At 41.5% G+C, this 21094-nt stretch overlaps 1 protein-coding gene across 1 annotated transcript in view; it reads left to right on the top strand.

Moving 5' to 3' along the window:
- LOC119655672 overlaps window positions 1-16745 on the top strand; it is a 125089-nt gene extending 108344 nt beyond the window's left edge. Inside the window, exons 7-9 of the mRNA XM_038061661.1 lie at window positions 1121-1400; window positions 14306-14747; window positions 14998-16745. Coding sequence (XP_037917589.1) covers window positions 1121-1400; window positions 14306-14747; window positions 14998-16071 — 1796 coding nt within the window. The 3' untranslated portion in view covers window positions 16072-16745. The remainder of the gene's footprint in view (window positions 1-1120; window positions 1401-14305; window positions 14748-14997) is intronic.
- Window positions 16746-21094: the final 4349 nt, after the last annotated feature.

Here is a 21094-nt window from a genome sequence, read left to right as displayed (position 1 = left end):
CCGAAATAGAGAAGTTTATAGCCATTTTTACCGCGTTCGCGGTCAATGTCGCAGCTTTTGGTGCCAGACCATCGGGTTTCTTGCAGAGCGCAGATGTCAATGCACCTTTTCCGAAAGGCTCTTGCGAGTTCCTCGGTCTTTCCAGTTAGGGTACCAACATTTAGCGTACAGACACGTATTTGCTTTGTTCGTTGTGTGCGGACTAACTTGCTTACGTCCTGACGCCGTCCATGCGTCAAGAACCCTTGCCCATTTCTCGACAGGACCGGGGCCCGTCCAGCCGCGTCGACTGAGGTGGACGCCCTAGCATTTCTCCGAGGCTTGTGACTCAATCCGATCATCATGTTTGTAACGACATTGTGTGCATTTGCTTGGTTGGCCTGTAGCGCGACCTACCACCGAGAGAGATCAGGTAGGATTTAGCATAGTAGATTAACTCCAACTATACTCTATTTATCCTTTCGCTTGATACGTTGCCTCAAACCCTCTTCCTTTACCTGGGCTTCGGACCGGCATATTATGTTAATAACTTGGCGGAGTTTAGACAGACAGACAGTAATTGCATCGATTTTAATAATAAGGTGGTGTTTCACACAAAGCCTAAAAAAATCTCAGAAGAAAAGTCCGAACTTACCTTCGAGCCTGCATTATTCAATATTCAGCGATTTGCTTCAACTGCCGTAAGTTTCAAAGTATTTCTAACTTGGAACCAATATTTGCTCTTCCGATGGTGATTGACAGGAAGGCTCATCAGAGTACTTGTTTGAGGATTGTATATACCATAAGTATATACTTTTAGATGTTGCTACCCACTAAAGCAATAGGCACCCTTTAAACTTCCAATATTTTGCATAACCCATGTAAGATACATAAACATCAGCGAACTCTAAAGTTTAGTTTGCGTTCATCTGTTAGCCCTATCACCCCAAAACCCGATGCAAAGTTACGTAGAAAGCTTCCCATTTGCAGCAACTAAACCCAACTTTGTTAAATTTCCTGCAAATTACAATTTAGAAGGGATTTGTTGAAATGCAAATTAGACTGAAATTTAGACACATTTGCCTTTACCTTAACTGATTAAAATGTTTTGTTTGTTTGCTTGTTTATCTGCTCGTTACAGGTACCTCACAGTATATGTATGTGGAGTTTGTGTCGTCGCCGGCGGGGCCTCTGCTAAATACAGGATTTCATTTCAATGTTGGCAATTGGCCAGGTCATGTAGAGGCGCCGGGTGTTAAGCAGGGTGTTTGCAATTGGCTTTTGAGCTCCGATGCTCTGAGGGAGTCGAGCTCTTCGGAAGGGATATTTTTGAGCATAGCGCACTGGTATCCACCGAATACATCCTGTAGCTATCACGTGAAAGGACGAGATGGAGAAATTGTTAGACTTTATTTTCCAAGGTAAGTTTAACTGACATGTTTTCGATTTCAATTTTACTTTTATTGATTGATCCAATGCTGCTGAACGATATTTTAGATTCTTATTCGGGGATGTGCTTGTATTTGTAAACGGTCAACATTGATAGGAATAAAATGATTAATTTTTCGCCCCACAAGTAGAACTTCGGTTCTGAAAATTATAGTGGTGCAGAATACGAGCTTTTTCACTAACACATTTTTAGTTAAATTTGTTTTGCTAAATCTATTTATTATATGACAAATCTGTTCTGAAATATTACGATTTTGTTGTCTTTCTTCTATTTTTTTGATTTTTAATAAAAGTTAAATGCGGAGATTACTTTAATGGGATACATTAAAATATAAATTCGAAAAAAACCCTCTTCATATTGTCTGGGCTAAACGCTTCAGGCGCATTTGCTGTCGGTTATGTTAATAAAGCTCACATAGTGTCAATCATAGTGAATTGCATATGTTGAATTACAAATACAATAAAGAATCATGTATATTAGGGATGCGATGGAAGTTTAATTTTTGAAATTGCACACATGAGCCTGTGTAGGCTGTCGAGGCATTTCATGTAATTCGTGGGACGTATAAAGCAATTGTATTAAAATATGGGATGATAGTTAATTGTTTGCTCATGACTGATTTAGGTGACATCGTAGAATGTTCAATACTTCATTTCCCATTATTATAAATCCATAGTGAAACTTTTCATAGCCATGCAATCGCTATTCATGAGCTCCGCCTATCAATTACTATGGGCATATGATGGAAGCCCAGGGCTTTAATAGACATCTATTGTGATCTTAATATCAATATGGTACATATACGAACGCTTGATGAACGAAATAAATATAAAAACCCCTATCAAATCAAATTCTGAGGTTTCGTTTCTTAAAAAGCTTCCCCATTCAGAGCATGAATATTTTTTCCATTGGGAATGAATCCGTTTTAAAACCAGGGGAGCAAATTACTTCTCTTCAAGATTTAGGAAGAAAATATGTACGTCAACAAAATAATTTAAAAGATAATTATAATGCACCTTTGCTGAATGATAAAATGAAATAACAATAAACAGCGCTGGTAAACTGAAGCAAATTAAGAAAAGAAAATATAACCGTTGATAATTTCTCCTACCTAGGTTTGAAAATCACAACGGCAAATAGTTACGACGATGAAATCCGCGCACGGTTGTTGGCAACAAACAAAGTCTAGTTCAGCTTACAGAAACTGTTCCGGAACGTCTCAAAACAGTGTCAAAGCGCTTACTGTATAAGACAATGATAGTGCCAGTTGTCACGTATTCATTGGAGACTTAGGCTACATGAGAATGGCCTTGGACTTGGATTCCATAAACTATATAACGACGAAATTTATGAGCGATACTACCACCGTTTATATGTTGAACCCTTGGTGCGGTATAACGCATCAACCACACCTACGTGCCATTGTTCGCGGTTACCTGTAATGGAAGTCAAATCCCCACCACTTCTTGAGACGCTCGCACTCCTTCCCCACTGTTCTGTGCCCAGCACCCTTTGGCGACCCCCTTACCGAACGAGTTTTTGGTTTAAGATAGTATCAGGCCAGCATACTCCGATGTGTTCATGAAGGCTTGGTGTTTTTGAGTAACAGTCGAGTTCACTTTCCATGTGCTATTCCCGAATAGCAACAAAGAAATACTACTAGCACAAAATGGGCAATATCCAGTTCAATGGCACCGTAGACATATATAAATTGATCGACGCCTTGGATGCTCTACCCATTAATGCAGATAGGATTGACTTTGTGGGTGTTTATCTTCAGACCAACTCTGCTTGCCTTTCTTTCCAAATCCATTGATTGAGCAAATAGATGTCATCAGCGTAGCCGAGGTGTTTGTGAAAAGTTGCCATAGGCCATTGAATTCCTCCAAGTCGTCCGGACAAGGCACCATGGAGAACGTCATCGATAAAAAGAAGAAATAATATCAATGACAAGATGCAAATCTGACGGACGTATATTACGCTGAACGCCTCGGGATTTCGCTCAGTATCGGAGTTCGTGCGCGTCATGTCCTCCATCACTTTTCTTCTTTTGCTTTAACCTTTGTAACGTTCACGAGCGGGGTCGGCTCGTCGTGATCGTTTTCGCCATTTGGTTCTATCAAATGTCCGATCTGGATGCAATCGCGAGCCTTTTAAATCCCCACCATTATTTTGGTCGATCTTTTGGTCGCTTACTTAGACCATTCTTGGAAAGTGAATTCTCGCTGTCGCGAATTACGTGGCTATACAATGGAAGACCCCACTCTCGCAGTTTTCCCACGATCGGTCCAACCCCATATCGATCCCGGATATCCTCATTTAGAATGTGATCAAGATTCAAGATTTATGACGTACGTTGATACGTCGATCACAAAGAACACCATTTGTGGAGCGTCACAGATTGCGTTAATGCGTGAAGTAATTTCATAACGCAGTTCTCCATTGGCTGATAGCATTGACCCGAGATATATAAATCGGTCAGTTCTGGCAGGTCATTGGCACTGACAGTGGTAGTGCCTGTTGCATCGGGATCGATCGTCAAAAATTCAGTTTTATTCAGATTCAATTTGAGCCCGTATTGCATGAGGCAATCATTCTATTTTTGAACAAGTTACTGGAGAAATTTTTGTTATTAGACGCTAGGAAAACATCATCTGCAGAAAGCGGTGTATAGAACGCTGGACGTTGGATGTTCCGTATGACAGTGTCTACAATAAGAACAAAGAGGAGTGGTGAGAGGGCGCTTCCTTGATGAACACCAACAGAGACGCGAAGCGGTTTTGATACACCCGCTACACTTCGAAATTTACTTTTCGGATCGTAGCACCAAGTGTTGTGCGTGTCGTCATTCCAAAGTTAAGTATAATAATAATAATCGTTGGCGCAACAATCCATATTGGATCAGGGCCTTGAAGTGTGTTAGAGCACTTCATTCAAGACCGTAACGGTACACTAGGAGGCAATGTGGTCAGCATTGCGCTCGCCCGAGATTATTACCCTGATTTGACTCAGGTACTCATTCACAGCTGAGTCGACTGGTATCCGACGTCAAGTCACGATGCAAATTCCACTGCCACCAGTGAGATTTGAACCGCGACCTTCCGTATGACAGCCTAATGCTCTAACCACTGAGCTATCCGGACACTAGTTAAGTATCTCGGTTGATATTCCGCTTACCTGCCTTGGTGACCGGAGTGTTCAGGGCTCGCTTTGTGGATCGTGTCTTTAATTTGGTTCCACGATTCTTCCACATTCGTAACGGTTGGTAATCGCGTAAGTTAAATCATTTCTGCTTTCTTTTCACGAAATCGCCACCATTTAATGCGTGGCGCCACGCTGTTTTATCAGCGGCTTGATTGGCTTGATTCAGGACGGCAATTAATGGCCGATGTTGAGGTGCAACGGTCTCATAGAGAACAGCTTTGCAATCGTCGGTGTCGGTGTCTAATGAGAATACACTCGATTTGCATTTTACCGTTCCCACTATACAATGTAGGAATATGAGACAACCATTTGATGAACCATGTATTCATAAGTACAAAGTCATGGGTTTGCGCAAAATCCATTATACGCTCGCCACTCTCATTGCGTGCTCCAAACCTGTTTCCGTCATGGCACCTGTTACCGCCTGCCTTTTCAGCCACATGACCATTAAGGTTGCTGGCAATGATGACGTGGTCATCAGTATGAACGTTGCAGGTTTTTGCATCGAGAAGTTGCCAAAAGACATCTTCCTCGACATCAGGTCGACCTATCTGTGGTGCGCATGCAGTGAAGATGTGAATAGTGCGATCAGCTGATATAATGACAATGCCAACACCTTAAGTACATTGTTTCCAACCCTCCTCCTTTACCTGGGCTTGGGATCAGCATGCTATGTTAATAAATAGCATGGCAGAGTTCAAGTCCGCCATCACTTGCATCGGTCAATAGAGCTTTCAACCCCTCCTGTTCATCGATGCGCTTCCACGATTCCACACTAAGCCAGATTTTGCGACGCCCCTTCGGGACGAGGACAATCACTTTTTTAACACCCGAGAAAAAGGTATTTTTGATGGCAGCCCGATGGTCATCGATTTTCTCAGGCGGGTTACTCAGTATATCTGCTGTCCGATCAACAAGATAGCTCTCCTAATGTCGAGCGGCATTTGGATCATACATACGGTCGATGTTGAACTTAGGGGGCCGTGGCTCCCCAGCACCGTGAGAAGTGATGGATGCAACACGTAAGCAAACGTAGGAAACCATCAGATGGCGACCCCTTTTGAGGTTGTTGTTAGCACTTCTCTCTCCAACAATTATGAGGCTGTAGAAGCTGCTGAAATCCTCAAACTCCCGCCATTATCGTTACGGTAACCGAGACCGTGTTTTCGATCATACGCCCGAGCGAGGTGTTGTCAGAGTCCACCTTGGCATTCAGATAACCCATCACGATCACAATGTCACCTTTAGTAACCCTCCCCCCCCTTATTAAAAGGTATCCTTCTCCATTACGTGGGAAGTCTTCTTTTGTGCATAACAGTGTATAACTGCCATGCTCTTTAAACTGGACCCGAATTTTGCAGTTGGAAGTCTATCAGAACCCGGCGTCCAGGTCAAGAGAGCGCGCCTTGTGGTAGCCGTCAGAAGCTACCCGACACCGGAGTCACGTCTGGTACCACTTCGCTTTCCACAGTAAAAAAGCACATTGCCGCAAGAGGGAGAGGAGTACTCTCCAGAGTCCCACCATCTTTCTTCGCTTAGGCCCAGAATGTCCAGTTTATAACGCTGGAATTTCCGATTGGAATAAGGTTTTGTTTTATACGAAACCTCAAAAATTATATATCAACATTGAACGTCAGAACAGATAAGAACCGTGTGAGCCCGCTTTTTTGTCGCAGAAATTTTTTTTAGTGCTGATAAAGTGGCATATATTTCAGCTTTGCATATGGTCAACGTTTTTCTGAGAGAATGGACCAGCTTCATACCCGGGGTTTCCAAGAACTCCTCCGGACGTACTTTGTTTCCCATCACTAATCCGTCGATGAAGATTGTTAAATCTTCAATTCCAGAAGACTTTTAGCCATTTATTGATAAAACTTTTCTTTTTGTGATTACGATAGATTATGTCTTCTCAAAGATAAAACTGAAAATCATGCAATCAGCGGGTATCAGAGACACCTCACGTTTGCACATGGATTTGCAGATCGACCCGTAACCAAAAGATCGGTCATCTTTCCACGCGTCAATAGTATTAAACGCATATTTGCCGTTAACTACTTTTTTTAGCTACGAATCTCTTGGTTGGCATAGTTCTCATCATACCAGTAATACTGAAGTAATTAAACCTTTTGATTTGTAGCAGCAGCTCATCAAAAGGGTTTTATTACGTATGCGCACCGTGAACTTGTGGTAATGAAAGCTTCCAAGTTTAACCTAGCACAGTCCTACAACATCAAAACGATCTACACAATTTCTGATGTTGGTCCTAGATATAATGCTTTACGTGAGCTTGGAACCGAAATACTTTTCTAAATTCTTAATTATTTATATCAATTAAATTTTCACCCCGATGATTATTAGGGACATCACCTTCTCAATTTTTTCCGCAAAAGTCAGGAGAGCTAGATGGGTCAGTGTCTAGAGTGCTAGGGTATTGCAGTGGAAGCTATCATGTTTCCAATCGTTTTACTAGAAAAGAAGATAGGCTGACCGGCCGGAAACTTTTTGCAACCATGCCTGGCTTCAGAATAAATACCACTTTCATGTCCTTCAAGTAATTATAATATAAACGTGGGCCAATAATGCTGTATATAGTAAGCATATTCCGAATGTGGAGACTCAAGGCGTCTATAGTATCTCCACCTCAAATTAACGGTACTCTAGATGAAATAAATGATTTTTTTAATCATATTCACGCGCTTGAAATTAAATTTTTTAAATCAAAATGTAGTCACCTTTTCTACATAGTTTTTTTTAGATTGCGTAATAGTTTGATCCTGTTAATTTGATTCGGGAAGTCGTGAATTTAATTTGGAAAGAATTTCCCATGAAAAATCATTAATTTGATTTAGAAAACTGTCATCTGAGAAGGGCAAACATGATTATATCGATGCATCAACGCAAGAAAAGATGTTTACTTTGATATTTCGGAAGTATTTGATTCCGTTAGTTACTTCTTACTTGTTTCTAAACTTCAATCATTCAGTTCACCCTTGTCTGCCCTCTCCTGCTTTAAGTCTCTATGTAAGAAGGTAGGTAAGCTGTCTTTAGATGGCAGCAATTCGACAACCTTCTTTTCCCTCTGCAGGACCCTGCAGGATTTGTACATTTATATATGCTTAAACCTTTTCTCTGTTTTTGATATGTCTGTAAAAATAAATAGGCTTCAATTAAATCTCATGAACTGTTTTAATAAGTTTGCACGTAATATGAGCAAATTCGACGTTGGCACCCTCTTGCAACGATCTCAGTATAACGCCAGATAGCAAACTTCAAATTAATCTACATTACATATACGTCATCAGTTTACCCCTTTTGGATGTCTTCTATACAAAACTAAATTTTCCTACGGAGTGTTGAAGCTGATACGATACCTAATCGGTTACGCTTTGGTTACGAACCCTATGTATGATAATATTTTATTTAGCTTTTTTGTTTCTGAGAAAGGTGTGTGTGACAGGCAGACAGATAGATCAACTGCAGCTTCTAGCGTCTAGCGTACTACGAATATTTCGTAGAAGGAAAGATGTAGAAACTCCACGCATAACACCAAGAGGAGAAGGAAACGGAAGGAACGAACTAAAACACGAAAAATGTCTCTATTCTCCCCATTGAAACAAACTGCTTGGTTTATATGTACCTATGCAAAGTATTTTTGCATAACTTGGAGGACGTATCATCCCTAAATCAAGATCCTTCTGCAGGCGCTTTTCCAATTGTTTGAAGTAATAATTTCACAGTTGGGCTTTCTTTTTCCCGTCCATGAGGGTTAGAGTTGCCTTTGCTCCGTGGATCACCGAACACTGGTATATTATATCATGCTCATTTATCTGTATCGAAGAATCGCTGGAGAGCGCTATGGACCTCGATCTGTCACCTTAGCCTTGTTTCCTGGGCTAAGAAAGGGGTCCCCTTTCTGATACGGTGTCCAATGATATCGATTCAATATTTCGTATTGAGTAAAACAGTTGCCAGTGGCTCCATGACATAGCCCTTCGCATTTAAGCATATTATCGATTGGAAGTTAGCAACGACAACTACGGTGACTGCCTTTCGAACAGTAGCTGCATGGACACTACCAATTTGTGATATAGTTGCTAGTGCTTTGATTTTATCCAGCCAACTTATTGGATGCTTTTGAGGAGATAGACGAGACATGTGACCCTCGGACCCTTACCACCTTGACCGATAGCCTTCACTAATGCTGTTGCCATTGGTATTGGTGTTTAAATCACTTCTGTAGTGCAGAAAATAGGTGAAACTTTTTGCATTCCAAACAGCGGGTTTTAGTTGTACATTTCCCAGAGTCGGCGTTTGATAAAAAATTCCGAGCTCTTTCTTCGGTTTTACGCATTGAAAATGGTTCTTCTTTGTGACCTGACGGACAACCTAGTGTTTGTTTTTGTTTACGAGAAAATGGTACCTGCAAAAACTTGAAGATCAATCCTTCATTGCTAGTTCAAATTTGCGAAGGTCAGCCAACCTTGTACAGACCGAGGACATGTCGGCTAGTTTTTTTCTTGTGAATTATTACGTCACAGCTTGCCGGGTGTTTGAAAATCGTTCCTCCAATATCGTGAATGAAGCTTGATAGTTCTACTGATCAATTGCAGACGAGGCGCTGCTTCTTTCGAGACGCCTTCCAAGTATCCAAATAAGTAAGTACTTTTTGAATGCTCTCCGCCGTGTGGTGACAGCTCTAACTATTTCCATGAATCGGATCCATTCCTCGCTCAGTTTTAGAAATACCAGAACCTGAATATGTGGCAGTTTCGCAGCTCCTACGGTATGTAAAACGGCAAACTGCACCCAGTGCCGCCCATTATATCAGCCATTCCAGTAGCAGGGAGTTTTGCATGATCTGTTTCGATGATTCCTCATAAACAAGAACTGAAGAAAGATTTTAGTTTTCGATTCATTATGCATGTATTTAGAGGTAGGTCCGTTTCAGATGGACAGCGTAGTACATCCGGGTTACTAAAAGCGCTCTTTTGAAGTATTATATAATTTTACGTCCTGTCCCCTCTTTCCGATAATTCCTTTCGAGACTTTCTATCTCTCTCATGATCTCTGTTTGTTCATTCAACATTGTCTCGGAGTGGGTATTAATGGCTCGATGTCCCAATTACAAATTGCTAGTAAAGGCTCGATGGGCGAACTTTAAAATTAACTTACTGGTGGGTCTGCTCTAGATTCTTTGATAGGTTAGTAGGAAAGTAATGTCCAAATGGTAGTAGCGCACTACGAGCTTTTAGGATAACGGGCGGAACAATAATTAATATAGTTTTAATATCACTACGGCTTAACCTAGGTAATGGCGGCATTGGACAGATTTCAACTCTTATAAAGATAGTGCGTAAATACTACGATTAAACCACCAGGATGATTGTGTGAAAATGCAAACTTATCAAACTTGGTTTACTATCTGTTGGTCTACCTCTGATAGTTCATGATGGTGCTCAACACGATGATCAATCTTATGGCATCAAACCATGGATATTAAGATCATTGAGTTGAACATCAAATTTGCAGTCGGTCGAGCTCGAAGACACGAGCTGCAATTGTTATTAAGCAAATACAACTCACAAAGAGTACTCGTGTGTAAAACCAGCTTGCACTATAAATACAAACCCACTCTTCAAAATTTCACACCGCTCACACCTCTTCGGAGGCACCGCATGCTGGTTTTCGACAAATTCCTTGCAACACAGCTTTTTTTTCCCGCTAATGCCTTTAAACATCTGGATATTACCATCGCAACTCCGTCCAACTTGCAAGTCGTGGTCTGTGATCTTTGGGGGCCAACTGAAACAACAGTTGCACTCCTATATCAATAATAACGCACGTTGACTACATACCAAGCTGCTCATAATATCTCCTAATTTAATATAATATAAGGAACATAATCCAAACACCGCCCTTTTTCTTGAAACAGTACCTGGCATAGGTGACTACGGTGACATCATCATCGATATCTAACTCCCCGATCGGGCCATTTCGGACTTTAGGAACGCAACTGGCGGCTCATAAACCAATTCCTCAAAGCCAGGCTCTCCCCAGCTATAATTCCCTCTAAACCAGAAAGTTTCCAGCGAAACCATTGAAAGTGCGATTCGTAAATACACTGAAGTAACCAGATATAATAAATTCATACCAACACGCTCCCGTCGATATTGTCGGCATCCCGTGAGCAGGTTTGAGTCGATCGATGGCTACTATCTGGTAACTTCAACTTTAAAGAACCTTTCCGTTCTACCGACACCCGAAATGTCCTTGGTATGGATGTTGGAATATTTTCTCTGAACTATTGTTAAGGATGAAGACGTGGCTTGCTGTCGCCAGGTCTATGAATGTCATTAGCTGCCGGATGGTACGCTATGGTTCTTATGTGGGTTTCGCCGGTCAGGTTGCTGAGTTTTTGAAACAACCTCGTCCTCCTGTCTTCCTTGATCTGTGATAATCCGAAGTGGTATGCCGAACTTGGAGATATATGTGTCAAATACAGCTCTGGCTACTGTGATTGTCTTTTGATTGGTATTTCCGGCCAATGTGAGAAACGGTCTCCCATGGTCAGGAAGTAGCGTTGCCCCTCACAATAAGATAAGACGATAAAATCGGGATGAACGGGCGAGAATCTAGATGATAATGCTGCAAAGGTGCCGACTAGTGTAGTCGCATGATGAGTTACTTTTGATCGCTGAGTGGTATTTGTACTGACACTGCTCTGGGAATGAACCTTATGTAAACATGTAACATACCCAGGAATGCTCTGAGATGCTTCAAGTTGGTTGATTGCGGGTATGACTCAACCGCTTTGACTTTGATTAGCAAGGGATGTGTTCCCCTCTTTGAGGCGAGATGTCCTAAGAAGCTGACCTCGTGCTGATCAAAAATGCATTTAGTTGAATTCACGGCTACTAAATATTGTTTCAAGAAAGTTCATAACTGGCTGACGTGCTCTTCACGTGAAGAGGAAACGACTAATATGTCATCAATGTAGGCATAGCAGAAGTCCAAACCTCTCTAAACTTCGTCGAAGAATCGTTGGAAAGTTTGCGCTGCATTCCGTAGGCCGAACGTCATAAACGGAAACTTGTTAAGGCCGAACGTTGTTGTGATGGCAGTCTTCGGTAGGTATTCTTAACCTACCGGGATCTGCTCTTATCAGGTCTATTGTTGAAAATATTGACCGTTTGGGCGAAATCTTGAATGCAACGAACTGGGTATTTGTCAGCACATACGGGCGTTGAGTGCGCGATAATCTCTGTATGGTTTCCACTCGTTATTCTTTTTAGGCACCATATGCAAGGGTGCAGTTCACGGAAATTTCAATGACGCGCCATTCTTAGCTAGATTATGGCATTGAATCCCTTTTTAACATACATATTCAGCTTGTTCTGAGCTAATCGTCTGTGTTTTGAAGCGCCTGGTGCTCCTGGCGTTGTGACCATATGATGCTTAATACGGTGCCATGCCCGCCCGAATTACTTCCTAAAACTCATGAAAGATATCATGGTTAGGGGTTCCTCTAGTAATTGTTCTAATGATCAGGGTTATAAATTCTGCCATCTTTTCTTGGTAGGTAAGGTGAGTTGTTAAATGTACTAAGAAATCTGCTCCAAGTAAGGGTTTAGACACATCCGCTGTAAAAATCTCCATGGAAAATCCAATCGAAGGCCGAGGTTGTGTGTGGAGATATCGATTCAGTATGTGGCAATTGTAGTAGCCGAAAGCTCGGACCGTGCCGTTTTATATGGTCCTTGGAATTTTGAGCGCGGATAAGCGCGTATGTTGTTTATTTGTCGAACAAAAACAGGCGGCATGAAGACGTTAAAACGGGGCAATTTTCCACTTTCAACGGCACCCGATGGCGTTTTCCAAAATCCAGTTACACGCATTTATTGGCTTCGGCATTAAATCTCCAGTGATACTAGCATATACCTTGGGGACGAAGATTTTCAGATCTGGACTATGAATGCGATCGAGAATGAGCATCGACGATTACGCCCAGAAGAATTATCGGGTTGGGACTAGATCTGCAAGTTGACTTAATAACTGCTGGACTAGCTGCGTCAAACTAGTTTCGCGCTGCTGAAGGCGAGAATGTTGTTATATCTGATGTTGCTTCCGTGATACTTGCCGGAAATGTGGCATAGACCTTATCAGCTATCTCGGCTGCAGTTTGTAGTGGCTGATTATGCGTCGTTCCCATAATCGGTTGAACAGTAGATGGCGTCTTAGCCATAGATTTTTCATCAGTGGCTCTGGAACTGTAGTAGAGTTGAGACATTGCAGACGGCGGACGAACTGGGCGGATTTCTCGTCACCCATGTATATGTCCTTCAAGAACTGTCTCATTTTCACTTCCTTGATGGTTGATAGCAGACATTTTATGAATGCCGCCGTGTTTATGTATTTGATTTGTTTATTTAAATGCAACATCGATCCTGCTCTCATTATGGTGTTCACAAAGTGAGTGTTGTGAGTAAATTAACTTTCTAGCAGGTGAATACTAGCAATTAGATAACTTTTAGGGAACAGATCACTTCAGAGACTTTTTTACTTTCAGTAAGTGCCTGAAAGTGATTAGCACCGTCAAAAGTTACACTCTAACCACTTAGTTGCTGAATATCGAGGGTTTCCATTAGCGAAGAAAACCTTCCCCTCGAATCAATTCCCACAATCCCTCCTTTCCTACAAAAGTGATAACCTTCTTTTCCAAAGGGAAGTAGTGTAGTCCTCTGCACAGGTGTCAGTCCCACGACCAATAGTTTCATCCACCCAAACAAAATAGCCTATACCTTTCACCTTTTTTTCTTAGTCTCTTTCCCACTCTTATCTTTATCCTCTCCCTATTTAAGAATTTCCGACAATAACGATTGGAGGTTTTTGTTAACTTTCCTTTTATCTCATTTATCTACAACCTAATGAAATTTCATTAGGTTAAGTTCCAGAGTTTTAACCTTAGATTAGGTAAGATTTGTGTTCGGTTGATCTTTTAAATTGTCATGTCCATATTTATTAATCGAAAGTGTTGTTTCAGAAGCTCAAAAGTTCAGATGTAATATTAATTTTCAAATTCATGATAGATTTATGGAGCAAATTTCCAAGCTGCCGCGGCAGATTAGCTAGATTCAGGTGACAAACCTGTTTGAACGTATGTTATATCTTATCGGAAATATGGAAACATTATGTGTCGGCCAAGTGATGCCAACTTGTGTTGGCCCTACGACTTTACGTTTCTATGTTGGCCTCGATTCGCTCGCGGAACTCTGGACCACATAAGCAACATAATTGCAGAACTGACCTTCCTCTAAAACTCTGTTCGAGAATGCTATAGGTGTGTATTCACACAAAGGAGTCGGCATTCCTCCTTAAAACTCAACGCGCAATCCTAATGGATGAATACAATGAGTGCTATTTAGACGGCCAGTAGCTTTAACATAGAATTCTGTTAATTTTCGTATTGTGCAACGTATCACAAATATCGGTTGTTTCAAAGAGAATATTCGAATTGAATAGCCAGAAAGCAAAGTAATGGTTTCTACTTTGTGCTTCCACATCATTCAGTTCAACGAGCAATTTTTAAACCATTACGTTTTCAATTTCCAAATGAAATTACATTCCCAATTTCCATAGCCAATGTTTGAATTATTTCTCTCTCCATCATTTCAGTTTCCGTATAAATCGCATAGAAGCGGCAGTGCTGAAATACGATGGCGACTGTGGTGAGTCCCTGACCATATACGATTCATCGAAACCAGATCCTGCCAGAATTATTAAAACATTCTGTGATACATTCTCGAGGCCTATGGAAAAGGTGGACTTTGTCAGTACGAGTCCATCACTATATGTTCGATTCGAAAGCAAGACAGGATCGTATAGTGGAAGCTCATTATATTACTGGGCGCACTACGACTTCTTCAATAACACAAAATTCGGCGACGCTGTTCCCAACACGCTGTGTGACGAGATATTCTATGCATGGAAGCATCCAGGCGGAAAGATACGTTCGCCGTTGAATACTCTTATTTTCAAGAGGACGGGCACGACGGACGTTCGTTGTCAGTACAAATTTGTAACAGATAGTCGCTTACACGCCAGAGCTGTTGTGGAGGTAATTATCATTTCCTTGACGTAACCACTCTCTTTCGCAAGTAAGTTTAGATAACATAACTATGATTTGACATATTATTAAAGTGGCTGCGAGATATCGCTTCAACTGCCTCTATACAATTATTTCACCTTGAACTTCTCCTACGACTTCACTGTCATACCACCTACAAACGTTTTCTACCCTAATAAAAAATTTAAACCTACATAACATACCTTGTTAAAAAAGCATTAATCTCTCCTTCTTTGCCCAGGTGACGTCGGTTTCGTTCAAAGAGGTACCCTACAATGTGAATGTTTGCACCCGATGTCACGAAGAGCGCGTGGATAAATTGGTAATTTGGGAAGAGAAGGATCGGATGCCGCACAATTTGGCCTGTTTCTGCGACAACATTCCACGCGCTGTGCGAGTTATATCGTCCAGTGACCAAATGAACTTGGAGATGATTGTTCAGGGACAACATGCTATCACGAGCTACTTCAAGAATCCGAATCCATTGTTCGAGGCCAATTACGAGTTTGCCCATGGGCCACTGTGTGGTCCTATTTCGTTTGGGCCATCCCCCGAGGGTGAGCTAATATTTCCGTACAGGAAAGCGCTGGGCATGATAAATCAGAATAACGGCGAACACAAGCGTGAGAAGTGCATATGGGAGTTGAAGGTGGCAGGTCAGCGAGATTTATGGTTGCACTTGGAAAAGGCACGGTTTAGCGATAGAACGTGCCACAGCGGGAAAATTGAAGTTTATTTGGCCGGTAGACTGGAGCCTCGCTTCATTGTTTGCCCGGAGAACGTATCGTCAGCGCGAGACCTTCCTATTTTATCAGCGCGAGAATTAGGAGCTTCCGGAAATGACCACGAACCGCTCCCTGTCCTCATTCAATATACAGGCGATGGTCTGGCGGGCAGAAATGCCTTCCGCCTGGTTTGGACAGAACTCTTTCATCTTCCACGTAATCCAGACGGAACGCTAGCATCATCAATGTTGCAGGATGGAGGCTGCGACTTCAAATGTCCGGGCGACACATCAATTTGCATACCCAAGCACCTGGTGTGTAATGGGGTAATGAATTGCCCGAACGTCACCCACACTTCTACTCAGGACCAACTATTGCAGTACGTCGAGGAAAACCTGCTTCGGCTCGGACTTGATGTCGGATTGAAGGACACGTTAACCATTTTAACGGACGAATCGCCGGAAATTTGCATGAAACCTTCGGACGAGAAAACACATTTCGTTGAACTATTGTTAATTGTTGCCGGTTTAACGCTGGCCGTGGTCATATTTTTGGCCATTATGTGTAGGATGTGCACCCGTAGACGCTGAAATGTGCACATGTACAGCCCCGTAAAGCCTTCATCACTACCACTACCGATATTACAATCATCGAATGTTGTTACTGTATAGAGGAGAGTCGGGAACGCAATGTTATATTTGGGGGAGGTTGATAGTCCTGAGGTACAACGACGAAACAATGGGAGCGACAGCGAGTAACTCGTTTCACAGAAATAACGCACTCAAAATGCATTTCCGGTTACTAAGTTGACATGCATGTACGCATAAATCTCATCCCGGACAGGAACAGAAGGACGCGCTCGTTGCTTTCGTTTGCGTCGTTGTGATGGGTTTTAAAATAAACGGGCAGACTCTATTGACCACTATAATGTAATTTGTTAATTTTTAAGAGCAAATTCATAGAGACGTTAAGTCAGCATGTTAAGAATAATTGTAGTGTTAAGGACAGGAAAAGGAGATGTACTGATATGATATTATATGTATGCACAAACTTGCATTCCAGAACAACACACGAGTATTTTGTACTCGGGCACAAAATTAACGTATTTTGTTATGTATCAATTGGCACGAACTAGTAAGGCGACATACATTGTTTTGTAATAAGAAGAGAAGCTATATTTGTGAAAAATAAGACAACATGGGAGAACTTCACAGTGCCATTGAGGTTTATGAGTTTTGGATTAAATAATATATTATGAAATTTATGACCACAAGGTTTTATTAATCCTCCCCTTCAATCCTGTTTCCACATTCTTCTTTTTAAAGGTCTCTGCATGTCTAATCACATCTCATCCTTTCAAATAAAGCCTCTAACACATGCAGCCTGCATAAAAGCCGACAGGAAAGTATTTCCATCCAGGAATTACAAAAAAAAAAAAAAATGGGAAATGTCTGCTTTTTTCAAATTCTTTTTATGGATATTCAAACTTTTATAAAGTATAGTATTTTTTTAGAAACCTAAACGACAATAACCTAACATAATAGCATTACTATCCGACTACCTGTTTGCCTATTGATTCCATGCACAATATGATATTCTGGGTTTCTGATAACAATGGAGACAGTTTAAGGGTGTCGACAATGCTAACTGAAGCTTTGAGGTAAATCCAATAATCTGTCTGATACACTATTTATTGGAAATGTCAAATAAGAATTGTACTGTTCTATTGCTGGATCTGGGATACCATGTCAATATGCTTCCTGGGCAGTACGGTCAACCGAAATTGCCCTGTATCAGGTGACGGATGCATCACCCGATACTATAGACACTAAAGAAGGAGGTGTCTGTGCGTTCTTGCACGTTGGAGGAGTTTACGAAAACCCATTCGAAAGGTATGAGCTATCCTAACCGGGAAGGGAGAAGGAAGCACCGCGCGCTGGCTGGCAAGCATGAAGAGAATGCAATGAACATTACTCAAGATTGTACACTGGATGACTTACCATCACCGCTAATGTACAGTATGGTAGTTGATGAATTCCTTAAGGGGCTACTATATACAGGATTATAGGTCAAGGATTACGCTGACGATAATTAATGAATCTATAGATTCAAACATCATAGCAATCTATATGATCGAATCCAAACTAGCTTCGGGAATTACTAGTACATAGTGCAGGAGGACGGGATTGCACATCAATCCAGTTTCCATTCACTAGGAAGCTCAAGTTTGATCACTTGAAGGCCACTAGAGTCATGGAGGTTAAACAAAAAACATTGGTGAAATATTTGTTAATTATAGTAGCAAAACCATCATTTAGTTATTACATCGCGGGATGGGTTTGCCTTTAGGTACTTGTACTTCTGCTCTTCTTTCTTTCTTCCTTCAGATACAGATCGTTTGCATTCTGATAAGGCGGAATTACTGTTCCAAGACTTGTGAGCCTCCTTGTTCGTGGTGAACGTATCTATATCTTTGCTGAATATAGTCTTTCTGGTCTGCTAACCACTGTTTCAATATCCTGTCCTAAGGGTCTCCCAACTTGGTTGAAAAATTCGTCCTTGCATTTCTTCAGCTCTAACGTAAGGTCTCTGATTAGTTCTGGGTATGTCTATTTCCCCGAAATATACAACATCATCTTGTTTAGAGATGATGATAATCTCCGATCGGTACGCTCTTTCTACAGGTTTCTACATCCCCCTTGTGTGATCCCTCCCTTTGTTCATAATTATGGCTATGTCAGTCTCGTCCGAAGCGTCAGCCGTCTTACTCACCTGTTTCACTTTCTCGGGAGTTGAATTGAGTTGGTTTTAAACCCCCTTTCAATTAATTCATTCAAAATCTTGCTCCATAAAACATGGTCTCCGATTGAAGCTGGATTTTTGACGACCAACCGAAAGCATTATCACTGGGTGATTTAAGTATATCGGATCAATACTACCAGTCAATTCGCAATTAAATTGCTTTACATATCAGAGCAGTTTTTTTGAAGTCCATAACTAGCATTTTTTGTGCTCGATGCATCAATGACCGTCTGAAGGTAGTAGTATAATGTGACATTCGTAATTCGAACGTTTTTAAAGTTTTATGTGAAACAAAACCATATTAAAATCGATTCAATGGCTGTCTGTCTTCAAACCCAATGAATATGATCATGTGGGGTGTCAAATGAAGGGGTTCGATTTTCAAAAATTACCTTATTTCTGATGTTGGATGAAACACAGAGGAGTGAGGACCCAAAATGTGTGCCCCGAAAAGTAGAACAGGACTCGTTCTCAGAACCTATCCAACCGAAAAATCTGAAAAATGTACAGTGATGCATCTATACGAAATCTAGGCTTCTAAATACATCTCGTTCTGACATCTGCACAAATAAAGTTGATAATAGAGCATTGTCATATTCTATGTAAGTATAGGCTATAATATAGGACATAATTCTGAATAGTTTAAAGGCAATCCAACTATTGTTAACAGTTATTGAAAGTCAAAGTTTTGAATTTCACGTAAATTTATTGCTCTCTAAGACGTGAATGACATCATCATCATATAAAGTGATATTATAAGTATAAACGGCGGGGTCCATGCGAACATTTTAATTTTTTTTGCCTTTTAGTTATTTCCTTATCAGTATGAATTACTTGAGACAGACAGACAGACGTATATATATATGTAGCTGCTAATTAAGTTTGCGGGTAGTGCCCAATAGGATAGATATGTCTGGTATCGGTGGTGTTTAATTTAAGGATAATACATATATATGTTTTCATGCACGGCATAAAGTGAAAATGCATGAAAATGCGTTTTAGGGCCCATAAACTGTCTTTTTGACTGAATTAAATTTTACAACGGAGCGATGCCGGACGCTGCGTTGCGCAATTGCACTACCCATACACTTAGTGACATTTTGTTCAAATATGAGCTACACGCTGGAAATGGTACGAGTAACATGTCACCAAATGTTATTGTATCTACTGTGATCGCATACGGTTCTTACCCAATTCAAGAATTGTATTTATCTCCCCCAATTGATTATAAAAACTGTTTGACGACGAATATAAGGCTGATGTAACAGCGTTGCAAGAGATGTGATGGACAGGGACCGGTTTCCTGGAGAAGAGCCGCTATACCATATATTATAGCAGCCATCCAGTAAACCATGTGCTCGGAGTAGGTTTATTTGAAAATATAACCGAAAGGCTATCCGCTCTGCGTTTGCGAAGCGCAGGCCACAAACATACGTGGGTCTCTACAGACAGGACAAAATTGACCACGTGCTGATTGAATGCCTTGGTGAATGTGAGAACATATAGGGGGCCAATATAGACTCGAACAACTATCTCGTTGGCATGGCGTTCCGACCTCAAATTACAACACCACCTACAATCCCCTCTGACAATCAGGTGAGAGTGAATACTGAATCCATCCACAACACCTATAAGAGGAAAATGGATGCCGCAATAACCACAGTCAACAGAGATCCTGGAGATGAAGCATCAATAAATGATCTTTACAACCACCTGAAGAACACAAAGATACTTGTCCCCAGCCGTACAAAACTCGGAACAGCTAGTTTGACACCGAATGTAAGCTAGCAATGGACCGGAAAAATGCCGCATACCGGGTAATGTTGCATTCTCAAAGAACGCAGGCACGCGCAGAGACTTATCACGAACTCCGTTGAGCGGAGAAATGACTTCGCAGACGGAAAAAGCAAGCCTGGGAGAACCAACAAGTCTGTGAACTCGAAAAATACAGGGAGCAACCGCACCAGGCGCGCAACTTTTACCAAGAAGTCAGCAGAATGAAACCTTATACACCTCGATGCTCATTCTGCCGAGACAAAGAGGGAAATCTGATTTCCGACAGAATGGGCATATTAGAGCCATGGGTTGAGTACTTTGATGAACTATTGAACAACCAGAACATCGGCAAGTTGGAGGTCCCGCCAACTAACGACGACGGACAAATACTGCCACCACCAGGTATAGAAGAAACAGTCCGTACAATTCACCAGCTAAAAAATCATAAGTTGCCTGGAGCCGATGGAATTACAGCCGAATTCGTTAAATATGGAGACGACCGATTACACCAAGTGGTTCATCAACTCGTGCTCAAGGTGTGGGAGAGTGAATCAATGCCTGACGATTGGCAAAAAAAGGGAGATATCACACAGTGCAGCAATTATAGAGGTATCACTTTGCTGAGTACCATCTCTAAGATATTCTCAGCTATCTTGCTAGGCCGGATAGCCCCATACGCTCAGACCATCATTGCCCCATACCAAAGACGCTCCCTGTGGGGCAAGCGATGGAAAAGCTGATGGAATATGGACATCAGTTCCACAATCTCTTCATCGACTTTAAAGCCGTAAAGCCGTACACAGCCATGGGAGAATCCGCTATCCAAACGAAATTAATAAGACTGACTAGGATGACCCTGACCAATGTGCGAGGGTAGATAAAAGCAGCAGGATCACTCTCGAGACCATTCGACATCAACAACGGTGCAAGAGGTACGACCCTCTTTAAGTCCACCCAACTTCTGGCATATGCTGACAATATCGACATCATGGGAAGAACCACCCGAGAGGTACAAACTGCTTTCATCCTGATCGA

Source organism: Hermetia illucens, chromosome 4 (assembly GCF_905115235.1).
Source record: "Hermetia illucens chromosome 4, iHerIll2.2.curated.20191125, whole genome shotgun sequence".
NCBI classification, from domain to species: Eukaryota; Metazoa; Arthropoda; class Insecta; order Diptera; family Stratiomyidae; genus Hermetia; species Hermetia illucens.
The sequence above is the reverse complement of the archived record's forward strand: the minus strand, read 5'-3'. Positions and strand labels throughout refer to the sequence as shown.